We start from the raw sequence: 27,385 nt of genomic DNA, 5'->3' as shown, positions 1-27,385 counted from the left end.
GCTAATGAGTTACTGTACTTCATGTTATGAACCTCCATAAAACTCCTGCCCCCAGCTGTCGCATGAGTTGGATGCATGGCCCATTACTGAGCAGTCACTAACTAAAGGGTGTGAGGACTGAGATCACAGACAACATTTTCCATCTCTCAACTTCATAATTTCATCTTTCAGCTTCATAAACTGTTCTAATGGATCAGTTGCCACGGATCTCTGTTATATATCAACTCATCTGCAATGAGAGATGAAATTGGGAAGTTGAGAAGCTGTTGTAAATCTGACCTGTGCTACAACTGTGGTTTAAAACGACTATGTTAGCCAACATTTAATTGTGAGATTGTGCTCCCTTCCCTGTTACTGGGAGCTGTTCCTTTAGAAAAGGTTTATGCAGTTTAGGAACCACCAAGCTAAACAGCCCTCCTTGAATGGCAACTTAGCAAGAACATGGCAAGACTCCTGTTTTTGCCGCCTGGGGATGGAAGAAAATGGACTGGGTGTGTCTTTCAAGCACCTGACAAGCCATCACTCATAGTTGGTGGGCTGTGCAATGTTCTGTGCATCAGAGATTGCAGGATCCTATGCTAGACTCTGAGGGAAAGCTGCAGCTATCTCATCTTTCACTGATGAGGAGTTTTTAAAGAGCCATGTTTGCCCTCCAGGTTGCAACTTGGCAACCTTACTTAGATATGTCAGCTTGTTTTCCTGCTAGTATGTCTGAGTGCCAAATAGAAATTCAGAAAGTGATTTAAAAAAACAAAACAAACAAAATTCAGTTGTAGATGAAGTTTCACTAGCTGGATAGACTATTAGAGTTGGCAGTGCTGGTGTGTCAGTCATATCTATGCAGAACTAATGACTTCTTACTGCATAAGGTAGGTTTTCTCCCCAATCAGTTCTGACACCTAATAATGGATAATTGGCCGTGTATCACAAGCCAATTAATTTCATATTTGTTTTCGCAGACTCCTGTACTCTTGGCACATTGTTGATAATGTATTTGTGTGTTTAATAAAAACTGTAATTAGCCATGCTGGCCCATTAGAAAAACAAAACAAAAAGAAGCCAAAGGATGTTAATAACTTTATCACGGCCAACCAAAATGTCACAGGATCATGAGCAAGCTTTTAAACTTATGGCATGTTGAATGTTTCAGTCAGTGAAATACTTGAAGGTACTGGTTTTATCCCCAGGTGGAATTGTTAGAGACTGAGTGTAGCAGAAATTCATTGAAGCCAACACAGGTCAAAGGCAGAGCTGGGATAGCAGATTGCATTTCCAGTAATCAGATGTACAGAGACCATTTTATCCCCCCCCCCCCATGTCTATCAAACCTGTGTACGAACATAGCAGAAGAAGATACCCTTAGTTAATCTAATTTAAAGCTGTAAATTGGCACCAGACTCTGGGTTGTCTGACATTTGAATCAGATCCTTAACCTCTCTCCTTGCCCCTTAGCAGCTTTAACTGGCACCAGACTCATTAGAAAAAGATGCAACACTGGTCTTTGAAATTCAGGTGACAACATTAATTCAGTCTATGTTACTTTCCTTCCTATCAGGTGTTCCAGTGCCATCTTCAGGTTGCCTCCTACATTGCTTTAAAGCAGTGAACAAATATGAGTCGCTGAACACGACAGTATCTGATACTGATTTGTTGCCATCCATTTAGAAGACGTATGCTTCTGCACAGTGGTGAAGCTGCCTGCTCTGGCACCGGGAGTGGCGTACATCCGGGGGCATGGTTGGCGTGCGTTCCGGGGGCATGGTGTACTGCCCTGGGGGGGGGTGCATGTGTCAGTGTGTGTGTGGCAAGTGGTGCATGTCCTGCGGCATGCGTGGCAAGCGTTGAGCATCCTGGGAGTGCGCAGCGACCACCGAGCGTCCCAGGGATGTGCGGCGAGCACTGAGCATCCTGGGGGGGGGGGCGAGTGTGGCCGCGAAGTCACCCACCCGGATGGCACCTGGGGTGACCGCCCCCGCACCCCAACCTTTGTCCACCAGTGCTTCTGTAGCTGCTTTAGACTTTGGAGGTGGGGGCAAGAAATGGCAGGCATGAAAGGAAGTTCTGTGCTAAGGAGGATGCTTTTCTTTGCACACCTGTGGACTTTGTGAAGGTACCTTGGAGGTGCCACAGCTAACCTGCTGCAAGACTATTTCAAACCCAGCCCTGCATTTCATTATCTTTTAGAGTTTGAGTGAACGGCTTTCCCCTCACTCCCCATTTGATCTCTGATCATTCTTGCAGCCCAAGCCTAAGCATATTTTCTGAGAAGTCCAAATGAATTCAACTGTACTTCTTTAGGACCGCAGCTGTTTGTTGCAAGTACTTTTATCTGTCCCGCATCTTCCAACATTCAGCTTCGTTGGACGCCCATGAGTTCTAATATTACGAGAGAGGGAGAAAAACTTTCTTCTATCCACTTTCTCCCTGCCACGCATAATTTTGTGAACTTCTGTCATGCTGTCTCTTGCTCACTAAACTAAAAATTTCCAAATGCTGTGACTTTTCCTCATTTTGGCTGCCCCTTTCTGAACCTTTTCCAGCTCTACAACATCCTTTTGGAGGTGAGGCAGCCAGAACTGTACACGGTATTCCGGATGTGGTTGCCCCATATATTTTGATATTGGCAGTTTTCCTTTCAGTTCTTTTTCTAATGATCCTTAGCATAGAGTTTGCCTTTTTCACAACTGCTGCACACTTAGTCTGTTGAGGTGAGACTGAGATATTTAACCTGTAACTCACAAAACCTGTTTATGGAGTACCTGTCTTCACAGAGGTAGTGCTTGTAAAAACAACAACAACAAAAGCATGGTGCCTCATAGTGAGCATAGAATTGTAGAGTTGGAAGGAACCATGAGGGCAATCTAGTCCAACCCCCTGCAATGTGGGAATCTTTTGCCTAGCGTGGCGCTTGAACCCACAACCCTGAAGTTAAGAGTCTCCCGTCTACTGACTGAGCTATCCCAGCTTCATAAAAACAAAACAAGCTCAAATAATTTGAAAGATGGAGAGACTGAAAGCATCTAGAAATTCAGGCTTGACTCTGAATGATGACAGGGTGCTAATGAAAGGAAGGTTTTATGCAAGAGTTTGATTTATTTATGAAGGCAAATGGATTAAACTCCAAGGAAGATGCCCCAAAGGTGGCAATAGTTCTAAGCGCTGCAGACAATGAAGCTGCTTCATTATTTAACAGCTTTAAACTGTCAGGCTGAGATCACAGCAAATGTAATTTAATAATTCAAATTGTTTTTGTTTTCGGGACTTTCTTAAAAGTAACCCCAGCCTTGCAGATAAGCCCAAGGTTGTTTTTGTTGTCTTCCATGAAACATGCATCTATTTAGCACAGGGGTAGGGAGCATTAGGCCAGGGTGCTGAATGTGGCCCTCCAGATCTCCCTGTCTGGCCCTCGGGACTCTGTTCAGTCCATGCCCCTCTGGATCACAAGCCTTGCTGGTCCTGCTCTGTGGCCAGAGTTTTCTGGGAAGAGGGAACGGTTGTTGAACCAGTCTGGGAATTGCAGCGCTTGGAAGGGAGTAGGGGTCTCTTAACCAACCACCACCCTTAGCAAACTGTATCCTCCAAGATCCATAACTGTTTAAAGTGGTATCCTAGTGCTTTAAACATATGCTGTGAATGTGGCTGTAGTGAGAGATGCTTGCATTGGTGATCTGCAGCCATTGACACATAACACACATAATTCTATTCTCTCTCTCTCCCTCTCTCTCTTTCCCCTGTCAAAGTCAGTTGGCCCCGGGCCTGTAGAAAAAGTAATTTTATAGCAAATGTCACACAATAGTATTATCCACAGATTTCCAGCCTCAAAAACTCCCCTGGAATATGGGTGAAGTTTTTCATCTCATGTGAATTAATATTTTGTGCATCTGTAACTGAATTGCGGTATAGAAACTGCAGTCATCATCTCATCTTTTCTCATTTCCCGGCCAGGAGATGGAATTTGTGTGCAAAAGAAGCAAGTGATGTATGAGCCTACTGGTCTATATAGTCCAGTGCCGGGAAGCCATTATTCTCTAGAATTACTGGGTGATATCCAGTAAGTTATACTCATACTGAATAAATTACTCAGTTCCTTTCATTTCATTGGGTCTATACTGGATACCAACCATTTACCAGTGAAGTAGGGATGTACAACAACAATCTTTATTACGGTCCAGAGACCCAACAAAACATTACAAATCAATACAGAGTTCATACAGCCTACCTCCAGGTTAATTAAGCACTTTGTTTAGAATATAGGGCTCGTTTGTTCTTGCCACCACCGATAAAAACTTTGCCACTGCCAATGTTCTAGCTTTTGTCCAGTCTTCCAGTAGGAACCTGACATAGTGAGCCTCTGATTTTCCCGGGAAAGGCACCAGCAAGGGTAGTATCAGTTCAGCCCTGGCCTGCTCATACTTTGCACAATGCAACAGAATATGATTTATGGAATCGATGTCTTGAGCACACGAGCAAAGTCTGTCCTGGTAGGGAACTCCTCTCAGCCTACCATCCAGCACTGCAAAGGGGAAGACATTTAGTCTGGCTTTGGTGAAAAGCCTTCGATAGTTGGGTACTGTCAGGTTTTTGATGTAAGATGTTAACTCAAAGACATACCCATATTGAACTCCTGCTGCCAGCGGACTACAGACTGCATGTGATTGAGATCGCAAGTCACTGTGTGCATTGTCCCATAATCTTTGCTTTAAAACCTTTTGGGTGCCTTCATAACCCAGGTAATACAGTTGGGGGGAGACAGACCAATAGAGGTGGCTTTTTTAGCCATAGTTTTCTGCCATTTGCTGACAAATTCCTCATTGGTCAAATGTTGGTACAGACCCTTCCCTAGATTAAACACTGAAATCCTGAGCCAATGTTTTAGGGCAGCCCACCACGCTCTAGCTGAAATTGGGCATTCACCAGCTTCCAACAGAAGTACAGATTTGGGGACGCAGTTAGGTACCTGCAGCAGAGATCGTATAAATATTGCCTGAAAGCCATCTAGCTTTGGCAGGTCCCCATTATGCCAGACATTTGCTGCATACAGGAGTTGGGAAACGGGCTTTGCGTTGAAAACCCTTAAGGCTGCTGGAACATATTTGCCGCCCTTTGTGAAGAAGAATCTATGTATGGCTAGCTTTGTAATCTCCGCCTTTTGGAGGGAGGTTTGCCAATGGTGCTTCCAAGATCCTGTATGATGGAATGTGAGCCCTAGGTAACTGAAGTATTTTACCTGTTCAAGGTTATGGCCATCCAGCACCCATTTAGACTGGGAGAATCTTCTTTCAAAGACTAAAATTTTAGATTTTTCATAATTAATGGATAAACCATTTCCAGAACAGTAATCAGAAAATTTCCTCAACAGATAATTCAAACCCGGTCTGGAACGCGAGATGATGGCCGCATCATCAGCATACAACAACAAAGGGGTCCTTCTCATTCCTATTTTTGGAATGTGTCCATCTGGGTCCATTAAGTTCTCTTCTAGGTCATTTAAGAATAGACAAAACAATGTGGGGGCCAAAATACAACCCTGTCTCACCCCCCAGTCATTTCGATGCTGTTCGATAGCTGTCCCTGTCGACCGCATCGGACCTGCAGTTTGGTTCCATTGTACAGGGCTTTTATAAGAAAGAGAAGTCGTTTGTCCTGCAAAATCAGACTCAATTTGGACCATAGCTGGGATCTGGGGATGGAGTCAAATGCTGATTTCAGATCCATCAAGGCCACGAAGTAGGGATGTAAAAAAACCACACAACTAGCTTGGTTGAAGAAATCTGGATGCATTAAAAGCTGTATACTGCCAATAAAAACATAGTTTTACCAAACACTTGAAAGAATGCATACTCTTTTACATAATCTTCATTTTTCCTAAGGCTCTGTGAACCAGGATTCACAGACTTTGCAACTCCCTTCCTAGAGAAGCTAAACTGGCTCCCTCTTTGTTGTCCTTCTGCCCGTAGGTGATTGTGCCTTGAGTCTTCTTTCTGGCCTATTTTTGAAACGATCCTCAAGGAAATAGCTGTCAATCAAGTGTACATCATGCAGGACGAAAGAGTCTCCCGTGCAGATCATACTTATATGCAAGATTTATTTAGCAGCCTTTCACCGAGGCTGCTGAGAGACCTTTGCCATGTGCATGATCCTTGACTGTCACCAACTCAAGACCGAGAAAGAAGTTGATGTTTGGAAGGTTTAATCGTTAAATTGAGTTGGTTAATTTTTATTTACACTCTCTGCAACTTGGGAGTCTCTTAAAATGTGCAGAAGGTGAATTGCATTTGGCTTGTGCCCATGTAGAGAGATGTTGGATCAACTTGTTACCAAACTGAGCTTGAATTAGGGAGCAAATCATGAGCCCATTGGGTAGAGTCTAAGCCTCTGCTGGACTTCTGGTCCCCAAGATATTAGGTGGTTGCATGACATTCATGGCACTGAGCTGTGGAGTAATAAGGTAAGATCCTATTGATTGGTAGCTCTTTACAGCCTGCACCTTGCAATCATATCAGTTCTGCTTTGGGTCATTTTGGCCCTTCAGAGAATGACATAAAGCAGGAATTCTACAGATCATTATTTGCCTGGGTGCAGTTATGGGCTGTGTGAAAGCTAATAAACTTGGAGACCTTGCCAGCAAGTGGTTCCCAGGTCCAGGAATTAAAACACTTATCTGTTCCAGATGGGGTTGCAACCCTTTGAAGGAGCAGGTACTGCTGGATACATCTTGGTTGTTTGGGGTGCCTGTTACCAGTGTCAGTTGATAGTGTATTTGTGTCCTTTGCTGGTTAGGCATAGCTTGATTACTGTGGTCCATGCATTGGTAACCTTGCGGTTAGACTGCTGTAATGCACTGTGTGTGAGGCTACCCTTGTGTTTGGTCAGGAAGCTACAGCTAGTGAGTGGGGTGTCTAGCTATACTCATATTTCACCTGTGCTAAAACAATGACACTGTTTGTGTGTTAGTTTTAGAACCATGTTGAATCTTTTGTTGAGTCTTTTGAATCTTTCTAGGACCCTCGTACCTACGGGACCGCCTCTCCTGGTATGTCCCACGGAGGACCTTACGGTCTTCAAACAAAAACATCTTGGAGGTCCCAGGCCACAGAGAGGTTAGGCTGGCCTCAGCCAGAGCCAGGGCTTTTTCGGCTGTGGCTCCAATCTGGTGGAACGCTCTGTCACAAGAGACTAGGGCCCTGCGGGACTTGACATCTTTCCACAGGGCCTGCAAGACAGAGCTGTTCTACCAGGCCTTTGGCCAGGGCACAGCCTGACCCCCTCCTTTGGCAATCCTCACAGAACTCTAGCCCAATGGTTGCCATTAATCTGATTTGAATTGCTTTTATAATGAAATGATTTTAGAATGTTGTATCATTTTACTGTTGTTAGCTGCACTGAGCCCGGCTTTGGCTGGGGAGGGCGGGATATAAATAAAATTTTATTATGATTGTTGTTGTTGTTACTGAATTATGAAGTTCTAAACAACCAGAAACTCAGGTTTCCTACGATCTTCAGAAAAGGCCTTGCTGGCTGCACTGTGATTGATGGGTTGTCATCTTGGGTTATCATGAAAATGAGCCTTCTGTGTAGTGGGACTGATTATCGGGAACATATTTCCTCATGCAATTTGGTGGGCACCCACTGTGGTGGGCTTCAAACACTTACTGAAAACTTACTTGTTCCATCAGGCTTTCCCTTGCTTTTAATTATCTGATACACTGCCTGCATTTTTCTGTTTCCATGTTTTGCTGGAAACTTTTTATTCAACAAACCTAATTTTATTGGATTTTTTATTGCATTTTGATATTGCATATTTCCTTTTCGCTTGCAATTTTATGATTGCAATTGACACAAATCTCTGAGAGATTTTGTTATATTAAGCGGTATACCAGCTGCACTGGCTCCCGGTGGAGTACAGGATCAGGTTTAAGGTGCTGGTTTTAACCTTTAAACCCTATACGGCCTAGGACCCTCGTACCTACGGGACCGCCTCTCCTGGTATGCCCCACAGAGGAACCTACGGTCTGCAAATAAAAACATCCTGAAGGTCCCAGGCCTCAGAGAGGTTAGGCTGGCCTCAACTAGAGCCAGGGCTTTCTCGACTGCGGCTCCAATCTGGTGGAACGCTCTGTCACAAGAGACTAGGGCCCTGCGGGACTTGACATCTTTCCGCAAGGCCTGCAAGACAGAGTTGTTCCACCAGGCCTTTGGTCAGGGCCCAGCCTGACTCCCTCCTCTGGCAACCTGCACAGAACTTTGCTTAACGGTTGCCATTAAATTGATTTTAATTATTTTTTATAATGAAATGTTTTAGAATATTGGATTATTTGATTGTTTGATTATTTGTTTGTTGTTAGCCGCCCTGAGCCTGGCTTTGGCTAGGGAGGGCGGGATATAAATAAAATTTATTATTATTATTATTATTATTATTATTATTATTATTATATAAACTACATTAATCTGTTCAGTACAATCCTCTGCAAGCCTACCCAGAAGTGAGTCACACTGTGTTCAATGAGGCTTTTTCTCAAGTAGGTTTACAAGAAGGCATTGTTTGCCATTCTGCCCAATATTGGTCGCATGCAGAGCACTGTTTCTGTTCCACTGCCCTTCATCTCCTGCCAAAAGCTATGTTATTTGTCTCACTGTCTGCTGAAGCAAAATTACATAATTTGCGTAATTAATTATGTAAATCACCTTGCCATTACATTACTCCAGCTCATTCATTTCAATGCAAAGGAGACACAATGCAGACATGGTCGGGGCTAGGGGAAACCATAACCAATTACATATTGTTTGCCAGCTCAAAGCAATAACGATGACAGTGAATACCAATCATATTGACTGGATTGATTTCCTCTCTGGACATAGCTGGTGTTCACGTATTCTTCCTATTTTCTGCTCTTGTTTTCGCCAGAATTTTCTGACCCCTCCTCTCAAGTAAATGTGTATAGGATTGTAGCCTTAGCATTTTAGAAATTTAGGAAATCCTGTGTTCTATCTTCCTTTTAAGATACAAAAGATGGTGTAGGATGGGAGAAATATAACTGTGGCATAGTGTCTGTGCATTGCGTGAAGCTGGGATGCCTTTCTTTGTCTGCCTGTGACTGTCTGCATGTTGTTGTAATGCAGGCATTAGCAGCCGTATTCTTCAGAACAGCCTTTGCCAACTTGCTGGCAGGGGCCGATAGAGGACTCTGAATTGGTGAAGTCTGCTCTCCAATATGTGTTGTTGTTGCATTTATATCTAATCTTTTTCTCTAAGGAGCGTACATGCTACTCCTTATCCTCATTAATCCCCATAATAACCCTGTGAGGTAAGTTATGCTGAGAGAGGTAGTGACTGGTCCAAAGTGAGTTTCATGGCCAAGTGGGGATTTGAACCCTGGTCTCCCAGGTCCTAACACTCTAACCAGGACGCCACACTGGTTCTCTATATGTTGATGTGTTGCTGTTCCTCTTAAATTTCCTCCATGACTCACTGCAAACTCATTTATTTATTCACTAGAAGGGTGAAGGAGGACACAGTCAGGAAATGAGGAATCTCATTATCAGTAGAGTAGGTGGCAAGAGACAGAACTTTGACCTTATCTGGAGGGTGGAAAGACAGCTCCCCCACCCATTCTGCCTAAGACTGGGAGGTAGTCTCAGGACTTTGGTTTTCAGACCCATTTTCGTGTGTTCCTTCTGTTGCTGTCCGGAATTGAGATTTTAAATGGTAGGGTAATGCCTGTGTCCAACTCTTCTACATTTCCCCCCTGGAGTATTGCTGCATCAGAACATAGCTGAGACCCTTATATTTGGCTTTCAGCTGACCACTGAGATTGGGAGTGAAGGATGTTCTGTATTTAAAATATAGTTAACACAAAATGGAAGGAGAAAGCACAGACCCTAATTTGCAAGACCTTAACCAGTACAGTGGATGCTCGGGTTGTGAATGTGATCCATGCAGGAGGCCTGTTCGGAACCCGCAGCATTCACAACCTGCAGCGCCACATCTGCGCATGCATGGGTTGCGATTCGGCGCTTCTGCGCATGCTCAAAGCACGATTTAGCGCTTCTGCGCATGTGTGACCGCCGAAACCCGGAAGTAACCCGTTCTGGTACTTCCGGGTTTCGGCGGGTCCGTAACTGGAAAAAAAGCAACCTGAAGCATCTATAACCCGAGGCATGACTGTACTTTGGAGGGATTTTATTTGCTTATCTGAAATCCCATTAACAAAGTACGTTGTTTTGTTGATACAAAGGAATATAGCCTATCTGTTACTGAGACCCTCTTTCATAGAAACAAAGGGAATTAGATGAAAGCACAGTTTCAAGATGCAGAATGTGTGATCTTGAGCGCTGCTTGATGTTTGAATCCCCCTGACACAAGATCTGTATATTTATCTCTGGAGAAGATACAGGGAACTTTGGTTGTTGATTGATATTTGGTGTCAAGATTTAAACCCTTGGAAGTGGGGAGTTAAGAAATAAAGAAGAACATGCACACAAAAGACCTTGTTACGGGGCAGGCCCACCCATGAAGCAAGGTGAGGCGACTGCCTCAAGCAGCAGGATCTGCAGAGGAAGCAGATTAGGCTCCCAAGAAATACATTGCCCCCACTGTAGCAGTTGCAGCAACAGCTTTGGCATGCTTCTTGGAGGACAGATCTGCTTCCTTCTCAGTAGTCCCCACCAGGGCTGTCCTAAGCATATCTGGTGCTGTGGTTCAAAGCTCCCTCTGGCGCCCATCCCTGTTTACCAGAGTTTTTTTTAGGGAGGATGGTGCTGCTGGAGGGTGGCTCCTTTGGCAGGGAAGAGGCAGAGGCTGAACACGGCACCTCCTGGCTCAGCTGGCTGCTTCGTGCCATGGTGGCCGCAGCAGACGGAGGCGCCAGGCGCGGCATGCTGCTTCGGTGTGGCATGGCGGAGGCAGGTGAGGGTGGCGAGCTGATGCTGGTAAGCGCCATGTCCAGCCTCCACCTCTTCCCTGGCACCCTCCAGAACTTGGCGCCCCGGTGCCCCGCGCCACTAGCCTCTATGGGTAAGATGCCCCTGGTCCCCACCATGCTGCCTCTACAACTGCCTCTTGGCAAATAGGAGGCACTGCTGATCTCCCACCCTTGTTCCCAGAGTACATCTTTATGCCCCGCCCCCTTATTCCTGATGTAGAACTTCACTCACACCTTCTTCCCTGACTGGGGCTGGGAGTGCCATTTTGTGGTTTGCTTCAGGTGCCAAATTGTCTTGGGCTGGCCCTGCCTTGTTGACTTTTGGGTAGCTCTTTTGCTGAGGAATGATGGTTTATAGAGGCTTCGTTCCTCAAAACCAGGAGCGCCATTTTTTCTCGGTCACAGATGTGCTTATCACCCCTTCTGTCTCCCCATTCTTTCCCTGGGTGTAGACTTCTTGGGATATTGAAGGCCCTGCTGTAGTTTTGAGGTCGCAAATTGAGCAATTCATTCCTGATGTTGGTTTGCACGCCGACTATGCAAACTGGGCAAAGTTTAAGTATTTTTGCAAAGAACTGGCATACTACAGGTGTAGTGTGCAACCAAATGTTCAAGATATCAGCCAGCCAGCCACCCTGAGGAAGTGATTTGCAAAGAAAGGAGGCAAGATGGGATGTACAAGTTGAAGAGAGTGGTAATAGAATTGTAGCGCTGGAGCGGACCCCAGGTGTCATCTGGCCCAAACCCCAGCCTAAGACTAGTGGTTAGAAAGATACTAGAAATTCAAAGATAGCTGGGAGTTTTTATGTGCCTCAGACATTCCAGCCGGAAGCTAAATATAGTGCTTGTAGGAAATATATATATATATATACAGAGAGAGAGAGAGAGAGAGAGAGAGAGAGAGAGAGAGAGAGAGAAGGAAATGAGCAGTGTTGACCAGCTGGTCCTGAGAGCAATACTGTGTGAAACAGGAACAGCAGGGAACTTCAAACCACTTTCCTTTTGCCTCCAGTGAAGGTTCTGCACAAGATTTCAGCAGCTGGAAAGCAAAGTATGACATCTTGTGGTCAGAGTCTATAATTCTCCAACAAAAATATCACCCATTTAAACTTGATCCTTAGCTCACTTATTTTTTGTTATTTATGCTGCATACTTCTTGTGTGGTTCTGTTGTTTTAAATTATTGTTCGTTGCTTTGATACATTTTGCAAAAAACAAAACAAAACCCTGTATAGAGCAATGTTAAGAAAAGAGAAGAGAAAAGGGTTTTGTTGTTGGCTTGCTAGACTTAAGTTCAGGGAGTCTAGACTTGGGTTCAAATCTATGCCTAGTCATGAAGCTCGCTCGTGGCAATTCACAATCTCTCAGCTTAGCCTACCTCACAGGATTGCTGTGATGATAAAATGTCGTGAGCGGGGAGACCTATGTATGCTGCCTTGAGGTCCTTGGATTCAAGGTGGGATATAAATGCAGTTAATGAGACTACAGTGGTACCTCGGGTTAAGTACTTAATTCGTTCTGGAGGTCTGTTCTTAACCTGAAACTGTTCTTAACCTGAAGCACCACTTTAGCTAATGGGGCCTCCTGCTGCCGCTGTGCCTCCGGAGCACAATTTCTGTTCTCATCCTGAAGCAAAGTTCTTAACCCGAGGTAATATTTCTGGGTTAGCGGAGTCTGTAACTTGAAGTGTATGTAACCTGAAGTGTATGTAACCCGAGGTACCACTGTAATAGCAAGAATAATGACCAAGCTGTAAGTTTTCCATCTCCTTGGATGGTGTCCAGTCATACGGTGCTTATGTCATACGGACAGTGATGGATGTGGGACAAAGTGATGTGCAGAAAACAGTGATTGTTTAACACAGGGTTGATGCCTTTTTTGGTCTGTCACTTCAGAAATGTTTGTTCTGGAACTAAGGAGGTAGCCTGAGTAAGGTGTCAGCAAGAGAAATGCCATGCCATTGCCAAATTGTACTTCAAAACATTATTTATTATTCAACCAGGAAATTGCTTCTGAGTGCATACTGGGGCCACTACCAGTCTATGCTCACTTTTGCTTTGTGATTGCAGTGAAATATTGCTGAAGGATAAGTGCATGCAGTGGTAGACGAGAATGTGTTGAACAGATCCTAGAGATCTTGGTTCATCTGGTTTGGGGTTTCAGCTACTGGCTTCATTTGCACCTAACACTGAGCTCAAACCATGCCTGAGCAAGAGACAAACAACCATGCATGTACCCAGGTAGAATTTTTATATTATTTATGGCATTTGTTTCCCACCATCTTCTCCAAGGAGCTCATAGCGGTGTGCACAGTTTCCCCTCTCATCATTTAATAGCCATAACAACCCTGAGAGGTAGGTTAGACTAAGAGGCAGTGACTACCCCAGGGCACCCCCAGTAAGCTTCACAGGTCCTAGTCTGACACTCTAACCCAGGGGTCAGCAAACTTTTTCAGCAGGGGGCCAGTCCACTGTCCCTCAGACCTTGTGGGGGGCCAGACTATATTTTGAGGGGGAAAAGGAACGAATTCCTATTCCCCACAAATAACCCAGAGATGCATTTTAAATAAAAGGACACATTCTACTCATGTAAAAGCACGCTGATTCCCAGACCGTCCGCGGGCCGGATTTAGAAGGCAATTGGGCTGGATCTGGCCTTAGTTTGCCTACCCGTGCTCTAACCACTCCACCACGCAAGCTCTCAATATATCAGCTGTTTCACCTCTCCCTTGGTCCTGCTGCCACTCCCAAAACCTGGAGCTAAACCATGGTTTGACTTAGTATTACATGCAAACCCAGGCTTGTGGTTTACCTCCCCGAGAAAACCATGTGTAGTAAACTAAGAACGAAAACCTTGATGACAGCTCTTGCTTTGCTGGCAACAAGGGAAACCACAAGCCCAGGTTCACACGTAATTGTGTAGTTTGGTAGCAGTATGACCTAGGGAGGTGTGAACCAGCTGTTATTTTCAGTCTCATTACCTGCATGCTTGTTCATTGTTGCTGAGATATATTTTAGTTTACTGTTGCATATGAACCAGACAAGTACTGTACCTCAGAGCTGAGGAGCTAGTGAATGATGCTCTGTCATTCATGAACAGAATACAGAGTTGTTATCATTGGAATGAAACTAATTTGGATGGACCAGTGGAGTAAATCCTGGTAAGGGTCATTTTACAGGATTGGCTTCGTGATGGCATTAGCCATTATTTCAGTATTTATTCTGGAGCCAAGCACTGATTTCAAGCTTATTTTGGGACTTGGATAACAAAACTGAAATTAACAGTTTGGAACTGAAACCCAACCCAGTCCAATAAAATTCATCTGGCGCTATTTAAAATCCTGAAGTTGAAGGTGAGAGTTGAAGGATATTTTGGGAGCAGAATATTTGAGCCTTCTCTTCCACCAGTTTCATCATTTCTCATTGGCCTTGTGATTACTTACAAACATACTGCCCTAAAATGAAATGTCGGGCATATCTCCGCAAGCTCGGGGGCTGGGATTTCTTTGTAAAAATACATCACAGGCATATGAGGATTCTAATAAAAGATTTCAGAAAGCACACTGAAGACGTAATGGGATGGGATGCTGGAAATTGCCCACCCCTTTTGCAGTTGATGGTCCTTATTCCTTCTAAAGCTCTTATCAACTAGGTTAGACATTTAAAAAAAAATTAAAAACAAGAGTTATGCAGATTTATTTCTTATTGGTTATTAGAATAGAAATTGGATTGACTTAATGAAAAAAGTTATTTACGTGTATTTTTTTATAAGATTAATCCCTCTAGAATAATTTTACTTTTGACTGAGATCATCAGTCCCATTGCAAAACCCACTTGCTTACTGAGATGTGTGTTTTCAGGCCACACCCTATTCTTGTGAGCATAATACACTTCAGCTGTTTTGAAATTCTGTATTTTAAGTTGTTGTAACCCACCCTGGAGCCTGCTGCTGAAAGGTGGGTGATAAATTTAATAATAATCCACAATACGTGTGCCTCATATTGTGCTTGTTTCTCCAGCAGCCAACAGAGCAGCCAGCAGAGCAGTCATGATGATGACCCATCCCGATTCCTGAGCCCCCGAATGCGTGACGACGGGTAAGTTGCTGGAGAAAATGACAATACCCAGCTCTACCTCTCTTTTAAATCGTAACCAGTGAAGGCAGTGAAGGTCCTGTGTGAGTGCCTGGAGGCGGTTGGAGGCTGGATGGCGGCTAATGGATTGAGGTTGAATCCTGACAAGACAGAAGTACTGTTCTTGGGGGACAGGGTGCGGGCAGGTGTGGGGGACTTCCTGGTCCTGAATGGGGTAACTGTGCCCCTGAAGGACCAGGTGCGCATCCTGGGAGTCATTTTGGACTCACAGCTGTCCATGGAGGCACAGGTCAATTCTGTATCCAGGGCAGCTGTCTACCAGCTCCATCTGGTATGCAGGCTGAGACCCTAGCTGACTGTCTCGCCAGAGTGGTGCATGCTCTGGTTATCTCCCGCTTGGACTACTGCAATATGCTCTACATGGGGCTACCTTTGAAGGTGACCCGGAAACTACAACTAATCCAGAATGTGGCAGCTAGACTGGTGACTGGGGGCGGCCGCCGAGATCACATAACACCGGTCTTGAAAGACCTACATTGGCTCCCAGTACGTTTCCGAGCACAATTCAAAGTGTTGGTGTTGATCTTTAAAGCCCTAAATGGCCTCAGCCCAGTATACCTGAAGGAGCGTCTCCACTTCCATCGTTCAGCCCAGACACTGAGGTCCAGCTCCAGGGCCTTCTGGCAGTTCCCTCGATTTGAGAAGCAAAGCTACAGGGAACAGGCAGAGGGCCTTTTTGGTAGTGGCACCCACCCTGTGGAACACCCTCCCACCAGATGTCAAGAGATAAACAACTATCTGACATTTAGAAGACATCTTAAGGCAGCCCTGTTCAGAGAAGTTTTTAATGTGTGACATTTTAATGTATTTTTAATCTTTGTTGGAAGCTGCCCAGAGTGGCTGGGGAAGCCCAGCCAGATGGATGGGATACAAATAATAAATTATTGTGATTATTATTATTCAGTGCAGGGAAGGCCCATGGCTCAAGAGTGGATGCTGTGTATTCAGGAAGTCCCAGTTCTTTGCATGTTGACTCAAAAGCAAGTCCCAGTGAGTTCAGTGGAGGCTTATTTCCAGGGAAACGGTGCAAAAGAATGTGTGTAATGATGACAAGTGTCAGCTGCACAACAAAAAGAGTCTTGTTGCTTGTGCCTTCCTATCGATGGGGAGTCCTAAGCAGTGCATTGGGTGGGAGGAGAAGGAGGTCTTTAAGATACCCTGGTCCAAAGGCATTTGGGATTTTAAAGGTAAGAACCAGACCTTAATTGAGACTGAAAATGAAACGGTAGCCAATGCAAATCAAACAGGGCTCTAGTTATAACCATCTGGCATATTTTGGACCAGTTGAAGTTTCTTGACACTTTTCCTTTCGATACAAATTTCTTTTACTGCTGCATGGTATTCTGGATGCAAATAACTACTTTAGGTATGTCCAAGGGTTTGGAGGTGTCTATTTATTTCTGCTTTTTAATATGCTGTAGCAAAAACAGCTTTTAAATTTCCACTCCCAGAGCAATTCTCTTTATGTCTGCTGGAGTGAGACCCATAGAACTCAGTGGTGCCTACTGCCAGGTTTGAGAGACTGCAGAAATTGGCCGCGTGAGACCAGGAGGGTGGCGGTGGCAGCTCCTGTTGAGGAAACCCAAAGCCTCCTTGAGCATGTGGAACTAGTTGTGGAATGATTTGAATTTGGAGCACACTTTCCAAGTCCAGATAATAAAGCCTTCCTTTTCCTTACTGTGTATGGGTTTATTTCCATCTTTTACTTCATTCTAATTTCCCAGTGGCAAAAGCTGAGATATGCTTAGGTATGCTCCCAGCTTCGTCTCTAGCAAAAGCTATAGTTGTAATTACTGCTTGAACAAATTTAAGGCATTTGCAATGCAATCCTATGCATGTCTGCTCAGAAGTAAGTCCCAATTAAGTTCAGCGAGGCTGAGTCCCAGGGAATATGGGAATATGCAACTTTACACTTTTAAATTTCATAGAAGATAAAAAGAGTAAAATTTCAATCTGCCAAACCAGGGCAGGTTAATGGTAGTTTGTGAGCTTCGTTTTGGTGGTCTGCGGTGTGTCTGTAAAGATAGGATTAAAAATCACACAGCGTCTAGCATTGGAAACTACTATTGCTACAGCAGGCAGAAAAATCATGAAGTCGCCCACCAAAACCCTCAGCAGTTTTAAAATGGTCCATGGGGGGTGGTGAGGTTTGGGAAGCACTGTGCTAAGTTATGTACAATGCATTTCATGTTCTCAAAGTAGTAAAGGAGTATAGCTTTGATAAGAAAGTAAATATTGCATGTATTTCAAAGTTTCTTGAAATTTCCATGCCCCCCCCCATTAAAAATACTGGTTCCCCACCCCACGACTTCAGATTTCCCCGGAAATTCTGCATCTCTCCTGTGTGTGCTGCCCATTCTTCTTTCAGGAATGGAATGTCCTTGTATTCATTGTACAAAGTACCCATGCAAAGACAATTATCGTTGTGGGGGGTGTTTCAGTATATATTTTATTTAGCATAAATCTGAAAATGTCAACCCTAGCTAAAGGAGGCGGGAGAGCAGCTGCAGACTGAAACCATTGTATAGATGTCAAGTGCCTGTGAAATATTGTTAACTGTGCAAATATAGCAACATCACGCCTGGTTATATTCTGACAAACACACAAGAACACAAGACGTAACCAGCTGTGTTATTCTTCTGTATATTCTTATCACAATATCAAATGTTTATCTTGCACATAAGCAACACATAAAGTGCAATAATATAGACGGAAGTCCCAATAGATCAGATCATTCATACAGACCAAATGTCTGCTAGTTTCAGTTTCACATATGTTCATAAAGTCCAAATTGGAGCCTACTACAGTTCCACAGAGTTGACAAGGATTTCCGGAATAATGCTTTGTTTCGCTCTCATGGGCTTCATCAGTGGTACATGTTCGTGTGTAGTATTTCAAAGTCATGGAACTTTGAGCTACATTCAATATCACAATTGTTTATATAATTTCAATTTGTTAAACTATGTTGAATTACGACATTATATTCATTTATATTACTTAGAATATGTACAACTGATGAAGCCCAGGAGGACGAGTTCCATGTCTTTGAATGTTCTGATCTATTGGGACTTCCGTCTATATTATTGCACTTTATGTGTTGTTTATGTGCAAGATAAACATTTGATATTGTGATAAGAATATATAGAAGAGTATTGTTTATGTGAATGCGCAGCCAGTTACGTCTTGTGTGTTTGTCGAATGTATTTCACATAACACAAAGTTTGATGTTGTTTTGCTTGTTATATTCTGAGACATGTAATTTTTGAAGGTACCCAGGATAAATCTGAAACATGGTGCAAACTCATTTTGTCCTGTGAAAGGAACGGACAATTTCAAGGGGTTGTCTGTGGGAAGCAGTTACTAATTCTGTCTGATAATGGAAACAACTGGTTCTGTACATGTGTGACACAAACACACGTGTGTGTGTACATTAGGGATGTGGACTGCAGTCAGGTATGGTATAAAGAGGATGTGTGGTTGTGTTGGAACTGCAGCTTGGCTGACCTCACTGTATGCTGAAAGAGTGACCTGGGAAGGAGGTGGAACGATCTGGCAGCTGCAACCTTTGTAACATACAGTCACTTGACGTTGGCAAAATAATTAAAAAACGAAGCAAAATAGGATGGAGGATTTGTCTGTCATAATAGTTTTGTTGATGTGTAGGAGCACAGGCCACAAAAGGAAAACTTTTGTTTAATTGCTTGTGGGCTTTCCAGAGGCATCTCATTGGCCATTGTAGATGGACCATTGGTCTGACCTAGCAGAACGAAGAACCTAAGTTCCTCATTCTGTCCTGCTAATGCATCCACTGCAGTTAGGAGAGATCTGTGGCACCAGCTTGTAGGAGCAGAAATGCCGCTGAGTGAACTTGGCTTCTGCATGTATCGTGCAAGTTGAAATTCTGTATTCTACACTACTATTCTCCTGATTGATCCGGCTGCTTTGGTCCTCACAAATTCTCTGCTCCTCACCTGCAGTCAGTTGGTCCATAGGGAGCCTTGGGCACCAGTACTTAACTTACTTTTCTTTTCCTGTACACTTCCTGCTGCTAGGTACACCATCACGCTTCAGGCAGCCTTGTGATGAAAACATATTTCCTGATAGATTTCTGCATGCCATGCAGCTGCTGAAGGCACAGTGCATCTATGCACCTTCTCCTTGGACCAGAGCCTACAAATCCTAAGGCTTTTTTTTCTGTTGCATGATGTCTTCTGTTCACTTTCCCTGAACTTATTGCTTGTGCGTTTGTTCAGCTTGGGTCGGAATCCTCCAAGCTTTTCAGTCTTTGCAGTAATGGAGCACCTGGCACATAGATTCCTGGCACAGGTGTTGCTTTTTTGGGGGGTGAGGGAACACTCTCCCTGCTTTTCATATACTTTGCAAGGGAAAGTTATGGAGGCGTTTCCCTTTATTTTTAGCCTTTGGAGCTTTTAGTCAGCCTAGACATCACTTCAGCTGCCGCCTCATCTCTGCTGCCAGATGTTAATCAGTTGTTCATCTTGCCCTGGTTCCAAATCAAACTTTTAGGTGGTCTTCATTCCCGGCTGAAGAAGGAGCAGGGAGGATAAGAAAGAAAATGCAATATGAGGACAAATTTGGATTCATATGTTTCTGGCTCTTTGTGGTTGATTTATTACAACTCCAAACTGCAGCCTTGGCACAAAAGACGGGGGAGGATGGGGGGGGAGAGGACGAAACTGTGAAAGTGGCACACGTGACTCCTTCTTTGTGTGTTTTTTGGCGAGACCAGCAAAATGTATTGTATTTCCACTTCCCTCTCCTTTCTGTTGATAGGTGTTCTTAATTGGTTGCACAGGAACGGCCGACACTCTGTAATCACAGCCTTCAGAATCAGAGTTTTAAACCTTACTTGGGTTGTAGGTTCAGGGTCAAAGCCAACTAGAGTTTGCTGTGACACTAATTTTAGAAAATACTAAAACAGGCCAGAAGTTGGGACTTAAAGGGGCAGTAGGAAAGAGATTCACTTTTAGGTCAAAGGTGGGGTGGCGCTGTGGGTTAAACCACAGAGCCTAGGACTTGTCAATCAGAAGGTTGGTGGTTTGAATCCCCGCGACGGGGTGAGCTCCCATTGCTCGGTCCCTGCTCCTGCCAAGCTAGCAGTTCGAAAGCATGTCAAAGTGCAAGTAGATAAATAGGTACCACTCTGGCAGGAAGGTAAACGGCATTTCCGTGCGCTGCTCTGGTTCGCCAGAAGTGGCTTAGTCATGCTGGCCACATGACCCAGAAACTGTATGCCGGCTCCCTCGGCCAATAAAGCGAGATGAGCGTCGCAACCCCAGAGTCGGTCACCTAATGGTCAGGGGTCCCTTTACCTTTACTATGATGGTGGAATAGGAAATGAAACTCATTATCTTTTCTTCCTCTAAGTCTCCACCCCCTTTTTTGAACTCGAGTCTTTCTGGGGAGCTGTCATCAGATGCTGGAGAGAGGAAATCTTTATCCTGATGTCGATCTCTGGTTGGGAGCCTTGGAATATTCCTTGTTTAAGGTCTTCTTAGGGTTTGCTTTCTTGGGCATGTGTTGAACCTCCAGTTCCTTTCTCTATCATATCCTCTGCTTGCTTTCCACCGTTCCTCACCCTCTTCAGTTTTTGAACTCTCAGGCTCACACTCAGCTTTGAGCACACACACTCAGAATATTGTAAGGTGGCCACTTGCCCCATTTATTTAACTTCCATCGAGGCAAGTGTGGGGATCTTTTGGTCCTCCAGATGCTGCTAAACAACAGCTCCCCATCAGCCCTAGCAAGCATGGCCAATGGCCAGAGATGATGGGAGCTGTCGTTAAGCAACATTTGGAGTGCCAAAGGTTGCCCATACCTGCTGTCTAAAGACTTGAAACGCACATCTTCTATGATTACCTTTTATCTATGAGAGTCATCACAGCATGTGCTTCTTTGGTGATCCTGGAAGATCACATTGCCAGAAACATTACCAGTTTCTGCAAGGGGATCTTGACATGGAAGAAGCCCTGCTGTAGGTTCTCCTCCTGCCCCATGGCCCAGCTCCATTTGATGATAGTACAGTGTAGTTGGTGGAGGACATTTTCCTGCAACTCTCATCTCCTAAAGGTTACAGAGGAAAGTGCCTTTGATTTAACTAATGGGTTATTTCCCAACACAGTGAAGCCATGTGGAAAACCATTGTATAGCACACACTAATATGTAATTCTATCCACCACTAGGTTATATCCAGCTCTGTCTGAAGGTTGTATTCTCTATTGTGTCACTTGAATGAAAAACCTGGCTAACAACTTCAGAACATGTGGGTAGATAATATTCATCCCACAGTCACCTGCTGGCGAAAATCAGTGGTGGTGATGCCTCATTTTCTTTTTTAATCTTTTTGTTCCCACCTTGTTTGCTTAACATGGGGTCTTCGTTCCCTTGTCTCCTTCAGATGCAGAACATTTCTATTAATGCCTCACTTGTAGATGCAGCTAAGATGATGGAAGCAAAAGCTGGAGAGGCCTTGTCATGTTCTAAACATAATAATTTATGCCCCTGAGGGCCAATTAATAACCCAGGAGAGGGCATGGATGAGAATTACCTTTTGGTAGCTTAGTACAGCTTAACATTTTCCTCCATATGTTTCTCTGCAGTCATTCATGCCTCCATAGTAATGTTGATCCTGGAGGTAATAAAAAAGAACACGGCAGAGGAGAAGTTGCCTTCTGCACTTGAAATTCCAGAGCTAACTCCACACAAGGGCCTCCGTGCCTCAACTTACCCTCCTGCAGAAAGCTGCCCAATCCATTTTGATGGAAGTAAGAGGAACTGCAGGCCAACATGCTGCTTCCCAGTGTCTCAAACAAGCAGTGGTATGTCCCAACAAGGAAGTCCTGTAGGGCAGGATCAGGAGAAAGCCCTGAGAAAGGGACAATTGGCAGTTGAGAGGAAAGGCACTGTGATTCCAAAAACTATGGAACTCGTTCCCACAGGAGACAGCAATCGCCACTAACTTGGATGGCTTTAAAAGAGGATTGGACAAATTTAGGCTATCAATGACTACTAGCCCCGATGGCTAGGATCTGCCTTCATGTTTGGAGGCACTGATGTTTCTAAATACCAGGAGAGGAGAGTGCTCTTGTGCTCATGTCCCACTTGGAGGTTTCTCATAGGCATCTGGGTGGCTACTGTGAATATAGGATGCTGGACTAGATGGGCCACTAGCCTGATCAAGCAGGCTTTTCTTAAATTACTATGTCCTTATGCAAAAACAGACAATTTCCATTCACTTCTAGGTATGGTAGCAACTCCTTTCTACCATACCCAATTTGTCAGAGGGACATCTTGCTTGCCGCCAGCCTCGTTGCATAGAAAGAGAGTGGGAGAGAGTGAGCCAGGTTGCCCAGAGAGATGAGTCATGGCTAAGAAGGATAGGAACAGAATGAGGGAGCGAAAGCTATGGCAAGTCCCTTTTTGGGTGGCATCTATTATGTGTGCATATATATATATATATATATATATATATATATATAAAGATCTAGCTCACTTTCACAATTCTAAAATCATTAGCTCCATTTATAGCCTGACCTTCCTCAAGGAGTTTGGAGTAATGACTGTGAGATTCCCATGTGGCAATACCTTTCAGGTATTGATCAGAACCAGCCCCCCTTAGCATCATAGATAGAGTAATAATATCAGTTACCTTCAGTCTGTTCTTGGACTCTAGGGTTGAAAAACTTAATAAACTAATCAGAGTTCAAGAAAACATGAGAGCTGAAAGTGTTTGGAGGGGAGTGAGTAGCAACCAGCTATTTCCTAACAAACAAAGTGAATTGGATTAAAAAGCAACAACACAGATTTCAAAATTTTATACCCAACAGTTTGGTCATTATCTTGGCAAATGGCCACCATTTCCCAGATGTTATGGAAAATGCTGATGTTTAAGGTGGGAGGAGAACCAGAACAAGTGCACCTTTTCATTAAGAAGTACGACATTGTCACTATTTTCCCTGACCCCAATATGTAAAAATGTCAGAATGGTGGTGGCCTGCCATGGAAATCCTAAGGAAAAGGGTTTTCGGGGAATGGTGGAGGAAAACTTCAGGGCTGACGTTGTGGCATGGTTGTTGCCTTCTTCTATATTGTCTTCCTGGGAAGCCACGTTGATGCTTTTGGAAAGGAACTTGTTGAGTGCTCAGCGTTTTTCAGAATCAAGGGCAACCTAAAAAAAATAAAATCTCTGATGAGGCCAGTCTTGAATTGAGGTTGTGTGTTTGATACAATTCCTGGTTCTAAGCAAGAGCATGTCACAAAGTCTTAGATGCACTGCTGTGACAGTTTGTACCTTGTGTGTATTTGAGGTTCTATACTGTTTTCTGTAAGTTTCTTAAAAGCAATGGAGTAGTGGTCTGGGGCTGAAGACCTGTTACCATTTCACAGCATGATTGCTGCGGGGTCCCTGTCTCTGGCATCATAGATCCTACCAATCAACACAAAAGGGAGTTGTTATTTTTAAAGCCACTGTAGGCTCTGTAGATTAGGAACTGTAGGTTCCTAAAAGCTAAGCATTTAGGAACACTGGAAATACAAGGCACTACCATTTCAAGAGAATTCTGTGTGAGTTCTGTTAGTTATGTACAATGAAACTCCATGGAAAACAAAACTTATGTTACGTCGAAATAAGTATTGGTTTGTTTCTTTGTTTCATCTGAAGATCACAGGGTGGTTTACAATATAAAAACACAAAAATATATACCATAATAACAAACAAAAATAGTAATGTACCCCTCCAAGTTTAAAAGGCACTCCAAATCATTTGCGCAGGTATATGCCGAGAAAATAGTAGATCTAGATGAAAGGCAACCCATGAGAATCTGCACTGATTTTTGCAGTGCATCTCTAATTATTTTATTGTATATTTGTAAAATTGCCAGATTATTGTATAATCTTAGAAGGTTTTATAATCTGAGAAGAAGCATGGCTGTGAGGGGGCATGGCTGTGCTACTATCACAAAGAGACCGAGATCGTAGGACCCTAAACTAGTGGATTCAAATTACGAGAAAGAAGATTCTGATTAATAGCAGGAAGAACTTTCTGGTGGAAAGAGCTGGTCAACGGCGGAATGGTCTGCCTAGGAAGGTGGTGGATTCTCTTTCATTGGAAGTATTTAAACAGGAGTTGGGGGGGAGCATCCGGCAGGGATTCTGCAGTTGTGATACCTGCATTGCTGGGGAGGGGGTTGGGCTAGATGACCCTTGTGGGGTGGGACCTCCCAACTCTAAACATTTCCATGATTCTATGACCCTGGACTTCTGAATTTTGCACTATTAAAAGATTAAGAGTCCAGGTGTGCTTAAAATGAAATCTGCTCAGTTCTGGGAATCAATGTGGTACCAAAGAGTATCTGAAGAAGTGTGCATGCACACGAAAGCTCATACCAATAACAAACTTAGTTGGTCTCTAAGGTGCTACTGGAAGGAATTTTTTAAAATTTTGTTTCACCTATGGCAGACCAACACGGCTACCTACCTGTAAAGAGTGGACGGTCATCCCTGAGATGCTCCTGGACCTTTCTTACCTGGGCTGTTATCATGCATGTTTGCACGTGCATCCACATTCTTGGCAGGGCCTTGGTGCTTTCAAAGACACCTGCGCGTGCTGCTCAGGTGCTTGCACTGCTACTTTTGTTTGCTGATGGTAGCAAGAGGGGAAAGTTTGTGCCCCTCGGGGGAATCAATTTTCTCAGGTGCTGTGCTGGGATTTGAGAAGCGAAAACTTTGCCCCTCCCTGCAGCACATCTGACATCAATTACAGGTGGAGCTGTGCAGGCGAGGCTGTTTTTGTTTCTTGAGAATTGGGACAGAGAGGACCTGCCCACATCTAGATAGCCGCACAGAGCCACCGAAGCTGGTGAGGACCGAATCAAAGGCACTCCAGCAGGGATCAGAGGAGGAACGGAAGCAACTAGAGGCTGAATGTAAATATTCAAGCAAGGTTTTCAGCCACTGGCAGTTGAAATGGCGTTTCAGGAATGACAGCAAAGTGGAGGTTATTTTGGGAAGTGGTTGAGCTTGCAAAGTCCAGTGACATCTTCCTTCTCCTGCTTGTCCTCGATGCAAGGAGCTCAAAATGATGTTGCGGTCCGAGTTGGCTTGTTAGAAACGCGGCACAGCAGAGAGAACAGACAAACACATGCTCGCTCCAAGCTTTGAATCCATGCACTGCTTTTTTGGACCAGCCTCTTTGGGCTGGACTCTGGACCCACTCCTCCATTGGGACTAGAAGCTTTGCTGGGCTGTTGGCTCCAGTTTTTCTATGGGCTGCAGGCACCTGAGTTGGCTGTTGCACCGCAAAGCACAGCCATGGTCCAGAACCTGCATCCCAAGGAGGTCGCCTCCAGTATAGCTGTGAGGCAGGCCTGCCATTTCCGTATAACTTTCCTGAGGAAAAAGCTCTCCTTCCTCAGAGTCATGTAAGTATCCTGGGGGTGGGGGTGGGGGGTAAGAGATGGGGTTGTGTTTAAATGTGTGTATACCTTTGTTCACCTGCATGCCTGCATGGGCAGTGTGTGGCTGTGTGAGTGTGAGCACCTGAAAAGAGCCCTGCTGGATCAGACTGAGGGTCCTTCTCTACCAGTTGCCTCTAGGAAGCCCATATAATCATAGGATCATATGGAAGGGATCCTGAGGGTCATCTCGTCCAACCCCCTGCAGTGTAGGCCACAAAACAAGTGTCTTTCCTGTTGCATCTCCCCAACATCTGGTATTCGGAGGTGCCCTCCTTTTTAGCATGGAGGCTCCATGTAGCAAATAGCTGTTGATCAGCCACAAATTTAGAACTTTTGAAAAAGCCATCTAAGCTAGTAGTCCTCAAAACCACCCTGTGGCAGTCAATTCTGTAAATTGTGCATCTGGGTTCAATGTCCCAGGGGGTCAAAACGAAGGAGCAGCCAGTGGAACCCAGCTGCAACAAAACATTGTAGTGTGGAATATACCACCAAGATTTATCGGTCCTTGTTGGGTCATTTGGGGGGGGGGGGGTCTGCTTCCTTCATTTCCCACACCCATTAAGATTTCCTTTTTCCACTTCTGCAAAATTTGGGGCCTCAAAACCCTGTTGATACTCCCTTTTCTGCATGTGACTGGTGCCATTTGGCTTCATAATGATCAGACAACAGAGAAGGAATGAGTTTTCTATTAGTATAAGATGAGAATTCCTTTTAAATGGAAAATGCTAGGCTGGAACTCAGCAGTCTAGATTGTTGTCCCAGTTCAAGCATATTTGGTGATCTTTCTCAGGGCCCATACTATATGCAAAATAGAAATAAGTACCTTCTCTTACATGATAGCAAGGGCGCCAATAAAGACAATAAAGCAAGGACCCATGGCAGGTTTTCCAGGTAGATCAGAAGCAGGAAGGAGATGAAAAACCAATATATTGTTGTAGAGCATAAGTGTTTGCAGACCCACTCACAGTGACCGCGCCCTAGGGAGCAAGGCTTATTTTATGAAGGTGTGCAAACTGGACAAGGCAACATCCTGGGATTTAAAATTGGCCACAGCTTTATTGATTCCAGATTTGCAAATAGATGGTGTGATTATCACGTAAATGCCGCTGAAAACATTGTGCTTGGTTTCCCATGCATGCATCTCCCCCAAGTAACTTTGCTCCACCAAGCTAGAAATTGAGATTTGTGGGTAGTTATTAGGGAGAAATATATACACGGAAAAGTGGAGAAATAGAGAGAATGGAGGATGAGGAAAACTGGATTTGTGGGATAGGAAAAGTGTAAGGTGCTAGAAGTGAATGAAAGGTGATGGAGAGTTGATCAGTGTATGTCACAAAAAGGGAGAAAATGCTGATCTTGAAGGTAGGTGGCTTTCTCTTTTTAAAGAAAGAATATTTGTAGTATCAGCTTAATAGTCCCCCGTGATTTACATGAACCACTCAGTGGCACAGCTCACTTGCTTTTCATCTAGTCTATTTTAAGTCGGTGGACACTTTACAAATAGTGCAGGATCCAAGTATGCCTTGACTCCCCAGTTCCTGTTTACTTGCAGGGAGATAAGCACTTGTGCTTCATTTTGTAGATATTGTTGGATAAGGTTTTCCTACTCAGGTATCTCCTCCATATATATCTTGCTTGATTTTATTTATATGCTGCCTTTCATTCCCCCACCCCCACAAGACGCTCAAGGTGACTCAAGAAGAGTAAACAAATCAATGCAAATATAAAATAATACAAATGCAAGCGATACAAATGATTAGAATTCAAAGCAAAATCATAATATTTCAAAAGTATTAAAAACCAAATGCATTCCTGTTCCTGCCAAGAAAGCAAAGA

General features: G+C 44.1%; 1 protein-coding gene across 6 annotated transcripts in view; it reads left to right on the top strand.

Annotated features, from left to right (window-relative positions):
- Positions 1 to 27,385, top strand: part of GRAMD1B (GRAM domain containing 1B) — a 212,758-nt gene that overhangs the window by 72,726 nt on the left and 112,647 nt on the right. For 5 of the 6 annotated variants that reach the window (XM_080983439.1, XM_080983442.1, XM_080983435.1 and 2 more), the window contains one exon: positions 14,940 to 15,017. In XM_080983439.1, coding sequence (XP_080839565.1) covers positions 14,940 to 15,017 — 78 coding nt within the window. Of the gene's footprint in view, positions 1 to 13,051; positions 13,162 to 14,939; positions 15,018 to 27,385 lie in introns of those variants that run through there. The other variant, XM_080983443.1, reaches the window with a different exon arrangement.

This window comes from Podarcis pityusensis (assembly GCF_964106645.2).
Source record: "Podarcis pityusensis genome assembly, chromosome: 15".
NCBI lineage: Eukaryota > Metazoa > Chordata > Lepidosauria > Squamata > Lacertidae > Podarcis > Podarcis pityusensis.
This window is presented reverse-complemented; position numbering and strand designations above follow the sequence as displayed.